Source organism: Lynx canadensis, chromosome B4 (genome assembly GCF_007474595.2).
Source record: "Lynx canadensis isolate LIC74 chromosome B4, mLynCan4.pri.v2, whole genome shotgun sequence".
Classification (NCBI taxonomy): domain Eukaryota; kingdom Metazoa; phylum Chordata; class Mammalia; order Carnivora; family Felidae; genus Lynx; species Lynx canadensis.
This window is the reverse complement of record NC_044309.1, coordinates 92,692,507-92,709,542: the sequence shown is the minus strand read 5'-3', so window position 1 is coordinate 92,709,542 and position 17,036 is coordinate 92,692,507. Positions and strand designations below refer to the sequence as shown.

At 41.5% G+C, this 17,036-nt stretch overlaps 1 protein-coding gene across 1 annotated transcript; it reads left to right on the top strand.

Annotated features, from left to right (window-relative positions):
• Positions 1–2,073: 2,073 nt before the first annotated feature.
• IL22 (interleukin 22) lies at positions 2,074–15,927 on the top strand. The gene is made up of 6 exons (XM_030322292.1): positions 2,074–2,259; positions 2,691–2,756; positions 2,881–3,024; positions 3,929–3,994; positions 6,466–6,535; positions 15,830–15,927. Exons 1-6 carry the CDS (start codon positions 2,074–2,076, stop codon positions 15,925–15,927), a joined length of 630 nt encoding a protein of 209 aa, XP_030178152.1.
• Positions 15,928–17,036: the final 1,109 nt, after the last annotated feature.

Here is a 17,036-nt window from a genome sequence, read left to right as displayed (position 1 = left end):
ATCAGTGCTAACATAATTATACAGAATTTTGGAAAAAAAAATGGCCATATCTCATACAATAGGAAATTGGATGAAAAAGAGTTTCCTCATCTTGGACTCATAAACAACCTCAAGCAAACATTTGGAATGGGTCTAGTTTCATGCGCTCTCCTGAATCTTCCCTTTTGCATCTTTCTCCTAAGGCACCCTCCCAAATGCTCAGTGTCCTTATGCTGTTTTAGTCCTTCCTGTGGCTCCTCATCCGGGTCTGTGCCATTCTACCAATGCTCAAGATTCAATTACTCGCTTTCCTTCTTCCAGTTCTTCAACATTCCTGGTCTTAACCAGTTGGGAGGAGAAAAATCTGAACAAACTAATTTGCACGTTCTTTCCCCTAGCACATGCTCCCCATTCCCACCCTTTGGGAGGGGTTCCAGTTGAGTTTTTAGGTGTTATTTAGAATTCATTGTATTTTTAGGGGTGCCTGGGTGGCTTAGTTGGTTAAGCTTCCTACTCTTGATTTTGGCTTAGGTGATGATCTCACTGTGAGTTTGAGCCCCAAGTTGGGCTCTGCACTGTAGGTGCGGAGCCTCTTTGGGATTCTGTCTCTCTTCTCTTTGCTCCTCCTCTGCTTGTGCTCTCTCTCTCTCAAAATAATTAAGTACACTTAAAAAACTTAAATAAACTTAAAAAAAGAATTCAGTGTATTTTTAATAATTCAAAGTCAACATATAACCACTATATTGCCAGGTTCTCTTCCTTAGACATCCATACACATAATAAAAACTGTTATAAGATTTTTGGAGGGGCGCCTGGGTGGCTCAATGGGTGAGCATCCTACTTCGGCTCAGGTCACGATCTCATGGTTTGTGGGTTCGAGCCCTGCTTCGGGCTCTGTGCTGGTGGCTCAGAGCCTGAAGCCTGCTTCAGATTCTGTGTCTCCCTCTCTCTCTGCCCTCCCCCTCTAATGCTTTCACTCTCAAAAATAAATACATTAAAAAATAAATATTTTTGGAAATATTATTTTGAGACTTAACTTGTGTGTTGTTTAGAATGAGAACAGGTAAAATTTTAAGATAAACTACTATAGCCACTGTATTCTTAAAATATTTGCATGTTAAGAAAAATGGCAATTAGATTGTTTAGCATTAAGGTCTCCAAATTTAAACTGATACTGATTATAATTCAATAAAAAATTGTTTTAAGTAATCTCTACATCCACCATGGGGCTTGAACTCATGACCTCAAGATCAAGAGTCACACGCTCCACTGACTGAGCCAGCCAGGCGCCCACCCCTCAATAAAAAATTTTACGATATATTTGCAGCCACCATAATTGTTAATATTTAAAAGTCACAGAATGGGAGGAAAACAGTGCTTAGATTAGCCAACACTATTATTTAAAAATTTTAAGTCTTCCTCAGGATTCAGCATATTGAAAAAAAGAGATAAAATTAATTTTAAAAATGGGATTATCTCCAAGCTATCATTATTCTTTATTTTAGAGCAGAGGATATAGGACATGGGTCCTTTATTTCTTATCACCTGTAATGAGATAAGAATCTATGAAGCTGGTAGGAAAATGAGTCCACAACCAAAATGTTTACTCAGCTACTACGGAAGATCAAAAACTAGTATGCTGAATCCGGAATCTGCGAAGACAAAGCAATTGTTTTCTTTGAAAAATAAGTGGGGTTTAGAAAATTTCTGGGATTTATCTGTAAAAACACCTTCTGGGCCCTAATAGTGACGTTTTAGGGAAACACTCACATTTCGGGGTGGGAAAAATAGGAGGTAGCGTTTTGTGGGCTCTTCTGGTGGTTAGGTAGTTCTCAGAAGACAGTACTGGAAATTAGATAATTGCTGATGTCATCTTTTTCACAAAAAAACGTGTTCTGGGGGCTATAAAAGCAGCAGCTTTTCCCTTTCCATCACAAGCAGAATCGTTGAAACAGGTAAGTGTTTCAGCAAGCTTGGTTTGAAATGATAACTTCTTGATGCCTCATTGTTTTCCCTTGTAATCTTGCTTCTTGTTCTCTCCACACCAGGTTCTCCTTTTCTAGTCGCCATTTGTTTAAGTTAGAGGTGTCTGCGATGGCCGCCCTGCAGAAACCTGGGAGCTCTTCCCTTATGGGAACTCTGGCCGTTAGCTGCCTCCTTCTCATTGCCCTGTGGATGCAGGGAGGATTGGCTGTGCCCATCAGTTCACACTGCAGGCTTGACGGGTCCAACTTCCAGCAGCCCTATATCACCAACCGCACCTTCATGTTGGCTAAGGAGGTACTCATCTCAAACTCTCTCTCTCTCTTTCACATCTATCTACTTGGAACCTGAGAGTTCCAAAAATTTTCTCCAGGAAACTACTAAAATATTTAGGAACCCATCATCTATCCTCACTGGTAGACCAGAGATTATTTTCTATGTCTCTTTAGAGAATTTTTGGAGATTGGGCTTTACCAGAAGACCTTCCACTTTGGCCTTGAGGATATGTAGGTTGAGCTTTACTCCAAAAAATCCATTTATTAGCCCACCTGACTTTTGTTTTTCCCTTTACTCCTCTGTGCATTATTTTAAACTCATGCACACACCTGAATTCTTTCTTTAGTCTTCTTGGGGCTGCTCTGGGGAACGTGGATAGAATGCATCTCTACTCACAGGTTTTTCTCCTATCTTCCTGACGTCCAGGCACTTTGTCTTTTCTTCTCTTCCAGGCTAGTTTGGCAGATAACAACACAGATGTTCGTCTCATCGGGGAGAAACTGTTCTACGAAGTCAATGTAAGTCATAGTCAGGATGAGCAAGGCAGTGTGTCATCCATGGTTATTTGGGTGGTGGTGATGATGGTTTGGATCTTCTGGATGCCCCCTACCATGACCCCTGCTGTTCCACTTTTGCCTGCAGTTGGGAGAGCGCTGCTATCTGATGAAGCAGGTGCTGAACTTTACCCTTGAAGAAGTGCTGCTCCCCCAATCTGATAGGTTCCAGCCCTATATGCAGGAGGTGGTGCCCTTCCTGGCCAGGCTCAGCAACAAACTAAGCCAATGTGTGAGTTCTTCTCCTACCCTAACTCCACCCACTCCTAGCCCGCGTTCCCCCCCTTCTTCCCTTTAGAGCCCTTCCACGCCAACCCTCACTGCCCCTACCCAGGCTGGCAGCAAGAGGTGCCTCAGCCACACCATTACAGGAGTGATTTGGAGTCAGAGTGATTTGTTTTTGCTTTAATTGAGTCACATTTTGAATTTATGGTGATGAAGGGTATCTGAAAGACAAGAGCACAGAAGGCTCCTCTGTTCCTGGGAAACAGCAACTTAAGTTATGTGAGAAGAGAAAGGTGTTGGGAGCTGTAGGAAAAAATGCCTAGATGTGGAAATGGTTCCTCTGAGTAGAGATGGAAGGGATGGGAAAGAGAAAGGGTAATGGAAAGATTTAACATTCGGTGCTGGGTGGGCAAACATGGTTGCCCTTTGGATGCTGCAAGAAGTGACCGAGTCAGAGGTGTATGACCTTGATGGCTCTGAATATTTAAAATTTTGAAAAAAGATTGGGGTGGACTGGGTGGAGCGACGGGACTCAGTATTTATTAAGGAGGGCCTACTGTTCATCCAAGACATACTTTATGTCCGTTTCTTGTTCTGAGCGTGCATTTTTCGTGAGGGAGAGTTAGGGTTTTATTCTTCACAGAATTTGCATAAACCACTCCACTCTTTCCACACACTTAAACCTCAGTAGGATTTCCCAAAGGTGAAAAGAGGTTCCATGTAAGGGAAATGACTGGATTTGGGTGTCCAAGAGAATTCAAGAGCTGTGCAAATCTAGGTCACTGGTGAAATCTGGGTCATTGTGGGCAAAATTGCTAAGAACTTTAATTCCAGGTGCATTGTAACGCACCTCGGTTAGGGACACTCAAGTTCATAAAGCTAAAATAAGTGTTTTGGTTTTCATTTTGTAGCATATTGACAGTGATGACCAGCATATCCAGAGAAATGTGCAAAACCTGAAGGACACAGTGAAAAAGGTACTACTAATAACTATTAACGCTAAATTATTAAAGAGGAGAGACACGTGTCACTTTCTTTTTCTTCCCTTTCTTTCTTTTTTCCCCCTATGGACAATTTTTTACTTGATTCGCCTACCATTGGGTTGATCATTTAGGTGCATATACGTAGATGTGTCTGTATATTTATAAATAAGCTTCCCAGTTTTGCAAATCCTAGAATCATAGAACCGGCTGGGAAATTAGGTCTTCTAATCTCATCACCCCATGTTCTGGGCATGGCCAGTAGCAAAGCCAGGGCTACTAGGCAGATCTCCTGAATACTCTATGCAACACTATTTCCAGCAGCAATTTGTGTTGGTTTTAGTTTTATTAATTCTTCAGGAAATTTGAGATTCCTATTAGCGTGTAATCTGAACAGGCACCTGTTCAAAAAACAGAAAAGCACCTGGGGGAAAATTTATTTGAGGTGATTTTTGAAGTCATTGATTTGATGGTTTAAAACTCGGAGAGAGAAGCCCAGAACAATCATAATAAAAGAGCTGGGCTTATGTAGGGGATGAATCTCTGGAATGATTCACGCTTATATTTAATCATCATTGTACAATACCCAACAGCTGTAGATTTTAATTTAAAAGCAAGAGTGAGCCACCCCTAATTTCTTTTATACAGTTTCAAATAGAATGAAATGTTAGTAATGGCTTTCATATAGTGAATGAAAGTCTGAACTGGGAATAATCTTTTCTTCCTCTCTCTTTTCCCCTTCCTTTCTGGTCTCCTCCTTCCCTCAACAAATTCCCAGTGAGCATTTATCTTATGTAGGCTACTGTATATTCGAACAGTGAATGATACTGTCACGTGGCCTATTTGGGGAAAAGAACAATAGTAGAAAGCTGAGACTAGCAGTTGTGACTCATCCAAAAACCAGTGGAATGATTACTAGCAGCGAAAGTGATGCTTTTGCAGACAGGCACAGTTATACCTCAGAAGCACGAAAGCTCTAGCCGATGGAATTTTCACTAACAGGTGTAACCTAAATTTTCTTTTCCTTCCCACCTTGATGTTTCTTAAAAAAAGGATTTCTTCCTGATCATGATTTCACGAATGTGTCTGTTTCTTCCTTGGATAGTGGAAGGCTTTGTAGCCTTTCATTGTGAAGATCAATTCTCTTGTCATATATCGATTACCTCGATGTGGAGGGCTGGATATTAGCATGCCATTGCAAAGAAGTGCTTTGCACTTCTGGTCTGAAAAATTCCTGATGTCAGTTTACTTTGTTGGCTTTAGAAAAATGCAGGGTGGGAGAGAAACATCTGACGGTGATCCATGTGGGGAAACAAATTTTAAAGCATTTTTTTAAATGCATTTTTTAAAACAAATTTTAATCCATTTTGGGAGAATCAACTCTTGCAATGGGGTGCCACCTAGAAGAGCGGTTATGGTATTTTTCTTTTAACCCTGTAGCTCCAGAGAGCATAGGCAAGAGAGGAACATTACCCAGAGGAAGCTCAACGCCAGAGATAACTGTTCAACACTGGCTGAAATGGGAGGGCGGTCTTGGAGGTGTTATGTCCCTGCCACTGCAGGTACAAGCAGAGAGCAGGCTGTGGTAGAATGGATGATAGACAGTAGGGCAAGCTAACTTCAAACATTCTTTCTAGTCTTGGCAGTCTTGGAGGTATAAGAAATATCGCTTGGCATTATGTCAAAGGAAGTATGGAAAGGTGGAATGATGGAAGACAAGAGGAAGAGAAAGGAGAACAAAGCAGAGAGGACAATGATGGCTTACGGGTTTCCTTGAAATACTCTAGAGCACATTTAATAGATTAGATGAATTTCAGAGGAGAATGCTTTGAACTTGAATCTGAGTTCTCTCTCTTATGGAGTTTGAAAGCCTCATTTACAGCCTACCCGGCAGGAGGAGGAGAGAAGTGGTGTTATAGTGTGTATCTGACTTTCTACTAATTAAAGCAACTGGATGGGACTTATTTGGTATTTTCCCTACAAAAGTGAAAACCTGTTGTTGTTTTCCCCCTTTGTTAAGGAGGTGAGAACAGAAGAAGCTCACGTGTATTGGTAAATGTATAGTTTTGGTACAAAAGTGTGTGAGCTGAGCTGTTATAATTAGATGGTCATAGACTGTAGTGAGGCTATGAGGGAGGGCAGAACATAGTGGGGGCATTCAGTCCTGCAGATGTCTGCACAGCTCCCATCCGCTTGCTCTGGTTAGGAAGTGGCTTTAAACAGCTTCATTAGTGTAGATACAACTGAGATTTGATGCCCGTTGGTGCCTTTAGAGTTCAGTTAACCATAATTTTAAGCTCTATGGCAAATCAAGTTATATTCTGCTAAAAGGGTATTGTTATTAGTCTTTTACAAAAGGCAAAAACTTGGTTTTTGTCTCCAGCAACCCAACCATCTTTTTCTAATTTGTTCCTCTTTAAAAAGTATGGTATGAATGCTCAAATACTCATGTGTTCTTATTTTTACAGCTTGGAGAGAATGGAGAGATCAAAGTAATTGGAGAACTGGATTTGCTGTTTATGGCCCTGAGAAATGCCTGTAATTGAACAGAGCAAAGCTGGAAAATGGATGACTAACCCTTCTTGCCCCTTAGAAATAACAAGATCCCTTAAAGGTTTCTTTTACCAAAAGGAAAATGGGAAGCCAAACTTTTTAATCATGGGTGGATTCTAAGTAAACCCTGCTTAGCTTAAAAAAAGAGAACAATGTCACCTGTGTCCACAGGATCAGAAGGTAGACCTTCCATGCTTAATGAGAATTATTGATAAAATTTTATTGTGGTTGGTGTTTTATACCCAGAAACTTATTTTTTTTAAAACAATTGTCTACTCCCATAAAAAATATTACTTCCCATTCCTTTAGGGAAAAAAAATCCCTAAATAACTTCATTTCCAGAATCAATATTTATATTTATGAATTTATTTATTGTTGTAAGTACACATTTTATTTATGCCATTTTAATAATATAGATTTATTTATAGAAATATTACATGATATTGCTACTTAAGTAAAAAGCTAATATTTATGACAATAATTATGGAGCTATGTTTATTTGACCTCAATAAACACTTTGATATCCTAAATCTTGTGGCTTTGTGATTTGTTTCCCTTTAATATCATCATCATCATGTAAACATTCTCATTTGCTAAATGGGCCAAGAACCTTATATACTTTTTCTTGAATCTAAGCCAGTTAGGTAGCTGTTAGTATTATCTCTATTTTAAGGATGAGAAAATTGAATCAGAGACATGTTAAAAAAACATTGGGGAACTTTAAGTAGTTGACCTGTATTGAGCTAGTCTATGGGATTTCTGGGCTTTCTTTTATATTGCCTATGTAGATTTATTATGTTGATTCAGCATGTAATTCTGAAAGGAAAACAGTAAGACACAGAAAAGGATCCACTGGCATCATTACCAGTTTGTGGATAAAAGAATGGGGTGATGTTGCTCGCAGAGAAATACACGTAGCCCCCGGTGCTATGGTGGAACTAGATTGAATCTATTAAGGAAGGCATTCTCCAGTGTTCCTGTAAGTCAGGAAACAAAGTAAAGGGGAAATGGACTGAGTTCGGGGACTCTCCCAAATTTGTGCAATGGTTTAAAAAAGAGAAAAGAGGTAGAGCTAGTTGGATGAGCTCTATCTAGAAGAATGGACAAATGACACCAGCGTTGAGGAATATACAGTTCTTTCCACAGAAGGTGAAAGCCAGTGGTCAGGAGAGGTCAGTGTGTCAGTGGTTGACTGTTTACAGTATTTCCTCCTCTGAAAAGTCAAGAATCCCAGGTTTATTGTATAGGTCACTCACCAATCACTTGCCAAATTCTTGCAGGGTTAGGTCAAACCTGGTGGTGACTGGTGAGCACATATGTAAATTGTAAGTTCATTCACAGGTTAATTGAAGTTAATATTTTTGGGTGTGGGCTGCAAATACTAAGAGGTACCCCAGCTAAGCTTTTTAATACAATTATCGTTATTTCTGGGATAAGCTGGAGTTTTGGACTTTTTCCTCTCTCCTTCCAAATGAATCTCAGGGTAATAATTTGAGCAAAATTTGGGATTTTACGTATTCTTTTTGAGAGAGAGACAGAGAGAGAGAGAGAGAGAGACAGAGAGACAGAGAGAATGAATGGGGGGAAGGGCAGAGAGGGGGGCAAAGGATCTGAAGTAGGCTTTGTGATGACGCAGAGAGCCCGATGTGGAGCTCAAACTCACGAGCCATGAGATCATGACCTGAGCCAAAGTTGGACACTTAACCGACTCAGCCACCCAGGAGCCCGTGATTTTACTTATTTTTGACCAATCTTCTAGGAATTAAACCATAAATGGAAGAATACCCTTAGAATTGGATTCATGAATGCTTCCATCTAGGGCAAGGAGTCTAAAATAAAGAGATTTAAAAAATTCTGAATGCTGATGAACATAAAGCAGAAGGTACCAGGATCTTCTTCAGTTCTCAAGGGCGGTTCTGGCAAACTTTGCAGCTGCATGAGATAGTCCAAATTTCCCACAAGGAGTCTTGACATAATCCTTGGTACTTGCTGTAGCAATTCTTTTGCATTTGGCTGGCACTATGAGTACTGCTCTTACTCTTGGCGTTGGCAGAGGCCATGGGTGTTTCCTCCCCCAGTAGCAGATGGCAACACCTGGGTGTTGGGGAGATTCATCTGTGAGGTTGTATGAGACGCAAGCCCCCAGAGACACTAACCAGCATTCAGGACTGATGAGAAGCCACTAGAGAGTTTCAAGCGTGGGAAAAACTTGATATGACTCATAAAGATCGCTCTGGTATTGGATGGAGACTAAGTTTAACAGGGGTAAGACTAGAAACAATGCCAGCACAATGGCTTAGGGAAGAGGTAATGATTGCACTGGAGTGGGTGAGAGTAGAGCCAGGGAAACTGGTGTGTGACCTTCTCTGTGACACTTAGTTTGGATTGCTTAGGAAATAAGGGCTCTGTGTAGGTCATATACATTAAGAGGAAAGTGATCTGTTAGTTCTTTTTCTGGCTTTTTATTTATACTATATTATTCGCTAGTATGTAGTTCTCCAGATAGGAATGAAAGTAAAGACAGACAGGTGATTTTGTTCTGAAAAAAGGTCAGGATTTTAAGATTTGAGCGAAGACACATATCAGATGAGAAGCAGTGATACCAAGGGTTGAAAGCCGAGGTCCTCTTGTCTCTGAGGCAACCACAGCTACAGTGACTTTATCTTTAAAATGTACTTTCAGTGAATGCTTATTGTTGATTCCAATTTTCCACTTTCTCTCCAGCTGCTTTTGGGGAGGGGTGATTTTCCCATATTCTCTCCTCTCCTCCCACCCCCCCCATCTCTGTCTTTTCTTTGCCTGCAAAAGCACCTCCCTGACCTCCCAGCTTCTCCCTCCCCAAGTTCACCCCTCCGAGCTGCGTATCTGCTGAATTCTGTGGTTCAGGTTGTGCAGATTGTTGTGTTAATCCTCCAATCAGTTTTCTAGGTGTGCAGGATGGTTTAGTGTTGGTCTGGCTGTATTTCATGGATGCAAGACACAAAAAAACTTCCATGCTGTTCCACCACCTTGGCTCCTCCCCAGTGAATGCTTATTGTTGAAATAATAGGTGGAGAAAACTGAGATGATGATAGATCCTTGTCAGCAAGAGAAAATCATACTGCCATTACACCACGACTGCTGGGTAGACTGTAACTGGACCAAAGGTATGGACTAGATTGTCTTGTCAATTCACTCAATAGTCTTGTCAATGGAAAACTACATCAACTGGAAAAGACAGGATCCTCAAGAACTTCATTTCCATAGCAATGAGGTTTTAAGTCACTTTACCAAGTGAAGGACCCCATCCAAAGGAGGTGCAGGCAGAGGGTAAAGGAAAAATGGAATGAGTGGTAGAAGAAGGAATTCACAATTATTAACGTAGGTCCTGTGAACAGCTATAAAAATAAGAACTATAGCAGATAAGTTTTCCATTTGTCCTTTTTTCCCCTTTTCCCTTTCCCCCACCTCTTATATGAAGAATACGGTAGAAGTTATTCTAGTTTGCAAGTGGGAATATAACCACATTGATATTGTCCTGTAACTACACAGTGGTTGATGAGATTCTAAGGGTTTCCTGTGCTGGAGACCTACATTTTTCACCTCAGCAAATCCAATAGTGGATGCTGAAGACAAAAGAGATGGGTTGTGCCAATCTGGCCATCCATATCCATCTTCTGTTCTCTTGCACTCTCTGCTCTGTGCTCACAGAGGCTGACGTATACGACATGCCTCATATATGTGTTTGTTCTCTGGCTTTCGATTGCATGTGGCAAGTGGGAGAAGTTAGCTGGAGATTGAAGAAGGGCGGAATACTTATTCCTCTGGGACTTCCTGCCAGATTTCTACGCAGGTTGGTTGTATACTTCTACCAAATGCCGTAGTTCCTTGCAGATAGCTCTCTTCCATGTTGCTTTCTTTCCTGGTTTTGGAAATTGCTCTCAACCCTGTTTCCCAATAGGCTTCCAGCTATTTTTAGCTTTAGGGCATTGCACTGCTTCTTATGGAGTTCCTTAAACTCTTTCTACACCTTAGAAAAATTAATCCCTTATGAAACTCTTCTCTATTACCCAGTTTGAATGCAACATGTTTTCTGCTGGGATTCTGATCTATATATTCCTTTTCTCTCTTCCATTCTCTCCCGAGTCACATAGCAGCAAGATGAAGTCTGTTAATTTAGGTATCATTCATGGACAATAAAGGAAGCCAGTTTTTGGCATATCTGAGTGGTCTGTAAATTTTGACCCTGCAACAGAGCAAAATCAGAAACAATAGTATTTTGAATTCTAAAATCAAAACACTTTCTTTAATTAAAAAAAAAAAATCCTATTTATCCAACAGATTTCTCCATGGGGGAAGGGAGGCACTTGCGGCAACATGCAGGAACTAAAGAGCTCTCTCCTTCCCTCTGGGCCAGGAGTGCTCTTGTTCCTTTGGAGTCTTTCTCCTCTCCCCTGCTTTCATGCCAGACAAACAGGGGTATCTTTAAATCAGGCTACTACGCCAGCTAGGGGAAGGGAGAATTATTACACTTGAGTAATTTCCATGGCTCTCAACCTTGTGTTTTGGTTGTCTGTCCTGTGTGCGGCCCCTTCTCTCTCCTCTTTTGATCCAAGATATTCAGGGTGACCCTACATGCCTATTTTAGTCACAGTCTCTCCTTATTTCTACGGGGTTTAACTGTCTGGCTCATTCTCTGCATCCCATATCTTACTTTCGCGATGCGTGTGCAGGATAAGCTCAATACCATCAAGAAATCGATCTGTTGTGCCCTTTCTAGCCTGTGCTGTTTCTCTTTGAAACCTGCATGCTGTGAGATGCTCTGCTGAGCTCTTGTTTCATCTATGACATTTTCCACTTGCCATTGCAGCAGATGCTATTTTTAGGCACAGTGACTGCCCAGGAACTTTATGATTCTTACATTGCTGTTTGACTCAATAACACCCTTAGACGTTTCAATTCAATTTAGTTCCGTAGGCAACTGTTGAGATCATAGGGTAGCAAGATCCTGGACTAGGGACTATGAAAATAGAAGGTTAGATATAATTTGGATGCTGTCCTCAGGGTGCTGACAGCCTCGTGAAGAAGACGAACAAATAACTGCTCAGGCACAAGTAAAGGCAAAATAGTAAATATTTTACACTTTGGAGGCTACATATTATCTCTGTTGCATGTTTTTTCTTCACTTCCATCTTCCTCCTCCTCCTCTATTCTTTGAAAGTATAAAACCATTTCTTAGCTCCTGGGGTTTATAAAAAACAGTCTGTGAGTCAGATTTGGGCTGTAATTTGACAACCCTTGGCTTAGATCATTCATAGTTCATTTTCCAGCATTAGGCACAAAAAAATTCTGCCAGCAAGATTAAAAGGGAATGGTTTCATGGGTAACTAATAAGATCTGCTCTGAGTGACAGGATGGCAAATGAATTCAGCATTGAGTATAAACCAGAGTCAACAAAAATTACACTTAAAATTAAATTTCCCTATCAACTACAAGTTGTTATAGCAAAACCATGAACTGTAATCATTACTGTAATCATTTTATCTTGCTACCCATTGAAAAAATAGACTTTATTTTGTTAGGGTTTAGGTTCAGAGCAAAATTGAGAGGAAGGTATAGAGATTTCAAATATAAGCATATATATCCCCCCCCCCCGACATGCATCAACTTCCCCAATATTGACATCCCCAACAGAGTGATACATTTATCACAACGGATGATCTACATTGTTGTTAGCTATTTTTGATAACAATGAATTTTTTTTTTTTTTACAATGGAAAGTAAATCTTTGTAAACACATCTTATGGGTCATCTCAGATTCTCTTGGTCTCTCTTGTTTTCAACTGCTACTGCAATGATCATTTCTGGCTCCTTCTGTCACTTTGAACTCAGAAAAAGTGCTGTAGGGCAGATTATGGTGTCTGCTTCCCCTGAAGTGCTGAAGGGGCCAGAGGCATGAGAAGTTAACTATCTATTAGGCAAATCTTCAAGGGAGGATGCTGGCATATAATTTTCATCTTCTTCTTCCCTTCCTTTGGTCTGATCCCAGGCATAGTGTTTCTATACAGCCTGTTGGAGCCACCCAACAGACTGGCCCTCTTCATAAAACACTGACCAGCTTACTAGTGACCACCATGAAGGTGCTGGCCATCCTTGTTGGCCTCATTTTTCTCCCTTCATTTCACTGCTCCTAATAAAGGATCAGCACTCAAGCTTTGCTTCAGGCTCTATTTTCTGGGAAACCTGGGTTAACAAGATTCTTTACGAGAATCTAGGCATCATGATGTTATGGATTTTGGCTTATTCTGTTCACTGCCTACATGTTACCTGGCACATAACATGTGCTCAATATATATAAGGTACTTCTCTCTCTCTCTCTCTCTCTCATATGTAAGATCTGCTATGAGCAGCAGAATGGCATATACATGTATACATATATGTCATACATGCATATATGTGCCATATATAGTACGTGTGTGTGTGTGTGTGTGTGTATATATATATATATATATATATATAATTCTTTCAAGACATGTTTTGAAAGAATGAATGCATTGATTCAGGGCGGAACCTCTGGAAGACACTAGCACAAAAACAAGTTTGTGGGAAGGATAGAGACCTCTTATTAGCTGATTCCTGCCTTCAGAGAGACCCAGGCCTGCAATACAAAAAGCACAGATGTGTTTAACTGCAGGCAAGTGAATGGCTGGTGTGTAGGGAGCAACAAGAAAAGATACAGAACAACAAGGAGTAGCTGGCATCACTCATCACAGAGCTGCATGAGAGGTTCCTGTCCAGCCCAGACGGGCAGCTGGTCTGATATCTTCTGTAGACTTCTGGTTTGGCTTGAAATGCAGAGGAGAGACAGGAAACAATACAGAAGGCAGGGGAGGGGATACCCACTGTGGGCTCTGCAGAGATCTTCTAGACAGCATTAGAAGATAAAGAGCTGCTTGTGGCTGCCCAACATAGCTCAGAAGTGGGTCAAGAAGAAACATTTAGAAAGGCCCTCCCAAAGCAGAGTTACTGTGCCAGCACCCAAATCTCTTCCTCCCTCTTCCTTCGAACCCTGACTGCCCTTTGGTCTTTTCTCACCTCCCAGGGCACTCAGTGGTGATCACGTTGGGGCGTAGTATTTATTGAACACATACTCTGTGACAGTCACTGTTTAGAACAGGTGTAACAGCAGTGAGCAAGAAAACAAAAATCCCTGCTCTGATAAGAGCATAGATTTTTAGTGAAGGAGGTAGTAAACAAAATGCATAAATAAAATATGTCATATGTTAGAGAATGATAAGGGCTTTGAAAAAAATAAAACAAAAATGAAATAGAGGAGGGGGGTGTGTGGTTAATTACTCTGATTTCCTGGGGCTGTGGTAACAAAGCACCACAGGCTGACTGGCTTAAATTACAGAAATTTAGGGGCGCCTGGTGGCTCGGTCAGTTGAGCGTCCAACTCTTGATTTTGGCTCAGGTCATGATCTCACAGTTCATGAGTTTGAGCCCCACATCGGGTTCTGTGCTTGACAGTGTGGAGCCTGCTTCGGATTCTCTGTCTCCTTTTCTCTCTGCCCTTACCCCACTCATGCTCTCTCTCTCTCTCTCTCTCTCAAAATAAATAAACATTAAAAACAAAACAAAATAAAGCAAACCAAAAAACCCCAGAAATTTATTTTCTCACAGTTCTAGAGACTGGAAGCCTGACATCAAGGTGTCAGAAAGGCTAGTTTTTCTCGAGGCCTCCTCCCTGGCCTGCAAATGGCCACCTTTCCTCTGTGTATGTCTGTGTCCTAATCTCCCTCTTCTTATGGAGACACCAGTCGTATTGGATTAGGGCCTACCCAGAGGACTTCGTTTTAACTAATTACCTCTTTGAAGACCCTATCTCCAAATATGGTCACCCTCTAGGGTAGTGGGGATTAAGATTTCAACGTACGAATTTGGGGGGAACAACATTCAGCCCATAGCAGATATCCTGGGAAAGCCTTGCTGAGAAGGTGGTATTTGAACAAAGTCCTCAAAGATGTGAGGGAGCTGGCCATGCAGGTTTGTAGGCGGAAAGCATTGGCCTCGGAGACGAATGTGTGCTTCGTGAGTTCCAAGAGCATCAGGGAAGTGTTGTGGCTAGAGCAGGAGAGCAAAGGGACAGTGGGAGGAGCTGAAGCCAGAAATGGAAGGGGAACAGGCAAAATCAGGCAGGCCCTCAGGCCATGGAAAGGACTTTGGCTTTTACTCCGAATGTGAGAGCAAGTCCTGAAGGGGGAAATCATGTTGCTGGTGGCCTGTAAGTTCAGGTTCAAATGCATTGCTCAGTCTGAGTAACTTTCTACTAGGTGTTTATGCTGATTGCCATAGGTCCCCAGGGCTGAAGAGAAGGACAGATGATTGATCCATTTTGATGGAAAAGGCACATCTATTGCTGTGACTCTCACAATCATGATTCCTAAACTCTGTCCCCAGTCTTGCTGTTATTACTGCAAACCTTATTTTTAATGCACTTAGAAAATGAGGTACAAAGGCTGTCTTGTGGTCATATGTGCTCTGACAAAACTTTGGAGGATGCTTGGATTCGTGCATCGTGTATCCTTTCTCTCTCTTCTGCTGGTCTGAGCGAAGGGGACAGCTGTGGAGATCAATTTTCTGTTCTCCTTTGTGGTGGGTTAGTATAATCGGCTTCTGATTTTTTTAATTTTTGAAATCGTGGTTAGGGTGTCATATTTTCGGCAGGACTTATGGATGATGTGCCTTTCATTGCCAGAGAACGAATGGCCAATATGTCTGATACCAATGTGTCAAAGCTTACAGAGCTATGAGAAAATGGCTATACAAAAAGAGCTCTTGGGATGTATGATAATTTTTTAATAGTAGGTTTATTTTTACATTTCCCATCAGAAGATCTTGGAGTCATACATAAATCATGTTTACTTATAAACCCAGGCAAAATGGTCCAGCGGAAATGCCATTGGGTTTGTTTTCCAAAGACCCGGGTCAAACCTAGGTTGGCCACTTCCTGGCTCCGTGCCTTCAAGGAAGTCATTTAACCTCTTTCCATCTCTGCTCTCCCACCTGCAAACTGCAAAAAAAAAAAAAAAAAAAAAAAACACAAGTCCTCCTTTCCCTCTTACAGAACGTTGGGGAGACCAAGTAAAGGAATACTTTGTGAAGTATAACGTTAGATACTTTTATAATGTATATGTAAGGGCTGTAAAATACCATAAATAATTGTTTTACTGTTCTCGAAGTGTTTTTCTTCTTTTTCCTTTTTCCTTAGGTCACCGTGCCATCTCTTATTTTCTGTAGTGTCCCTCACAACCTCAGATAGTCCCTATGCCCTGCTCTCCAGTGCGGTGGGAGGCCGCACGGGCGGTGGGAAGCACATGGGCTTTGGGGTCTTGTGAGCACGGATGGAATCCTCCGCCTTGTTGATCTAAGGGTCACCTGGGCATATGATTAAGCTTCCTTGGATTCTGTAAAATGGAGCGGTGCCAGACGCTCTGAAACTACCTAGCCTCCAGCGTAATGAGAAGCTCTCTCTATATTTTCGGGTATGAAAGGGTTCTTCTCCCAACCAGCCCGTGGACTATTAAGTGCTCACATATGACAGTCAAGGCCTGTCTGAATTCCACCGATTCTCGGTGCAGCAGAAAAACAAGTAGCCAGGTCATGATTTCACCTCTTAAAAAAGCATTCAAACAGATCTAAATATGTTTGAAAAGGTGGATGAGGTAGGAGTTTCTTCTTAAAAATGTTTTTCAAGAGCAACTAAAATGTTCACATAGGCAACGTAGTTAAAAAAAACAATTGTCTTGGGGTGCCTGGGTGGCTCAGTCAGTTGAGCGTCCGACTTCGGCTCAGGTCATGATCTCACAGCTTGTGAGTTCAAGCCCCGTGTTGGGCTCTGTGCTGACAGCTCAGAGCCTGGAGCCTGCTTCTGCTTCTGTGTCTCCCTCTCTCTCTGCCCCAACCCACTCGCATTCTGTCTCTGTCTCTCTCAAAAATAAATAAGCATAAAAAAAAACCCAAAAAATAAAAAACAATTGTCTTCTGGATTAAACAAGAAGGGAAGGGCCAGGCCCTCCCATAAAGCTCAGCAGAGCTATGCCACAGCGGTAGCTTCTTTTCTGCTGCACCAGTGGCCGGGCTCTCCTTACTTCTATCTCTCTCTTTCTCCCTTTTACCCCCTTTCCTTCTTTCTTTCCTCTCCTTCCCTCCCCTTCCTTTCCTTTCTTTTCCTTTCCTTCCTTCCTTCCTTTTTTTTTTACCGAGGTGAGATTCACATAATATAAAATTAACTACTTAAACATGAACAATCCATCGGTATTTAGTACATTCGTAGTGTACTAAATCCCACTTCCATCCAGTTCGGAAACATTTTCATCACTTGCAAAGGGAGGCCTGTACCCATTAAGCAGCTACTCCCCCGTTCCCCCTTCTCAGCCCTGGTGACCATGAAGCTGACCTCTGTCTCTATATTTTCCCATCTGGATGTGTCACAGAAGTGAAATCA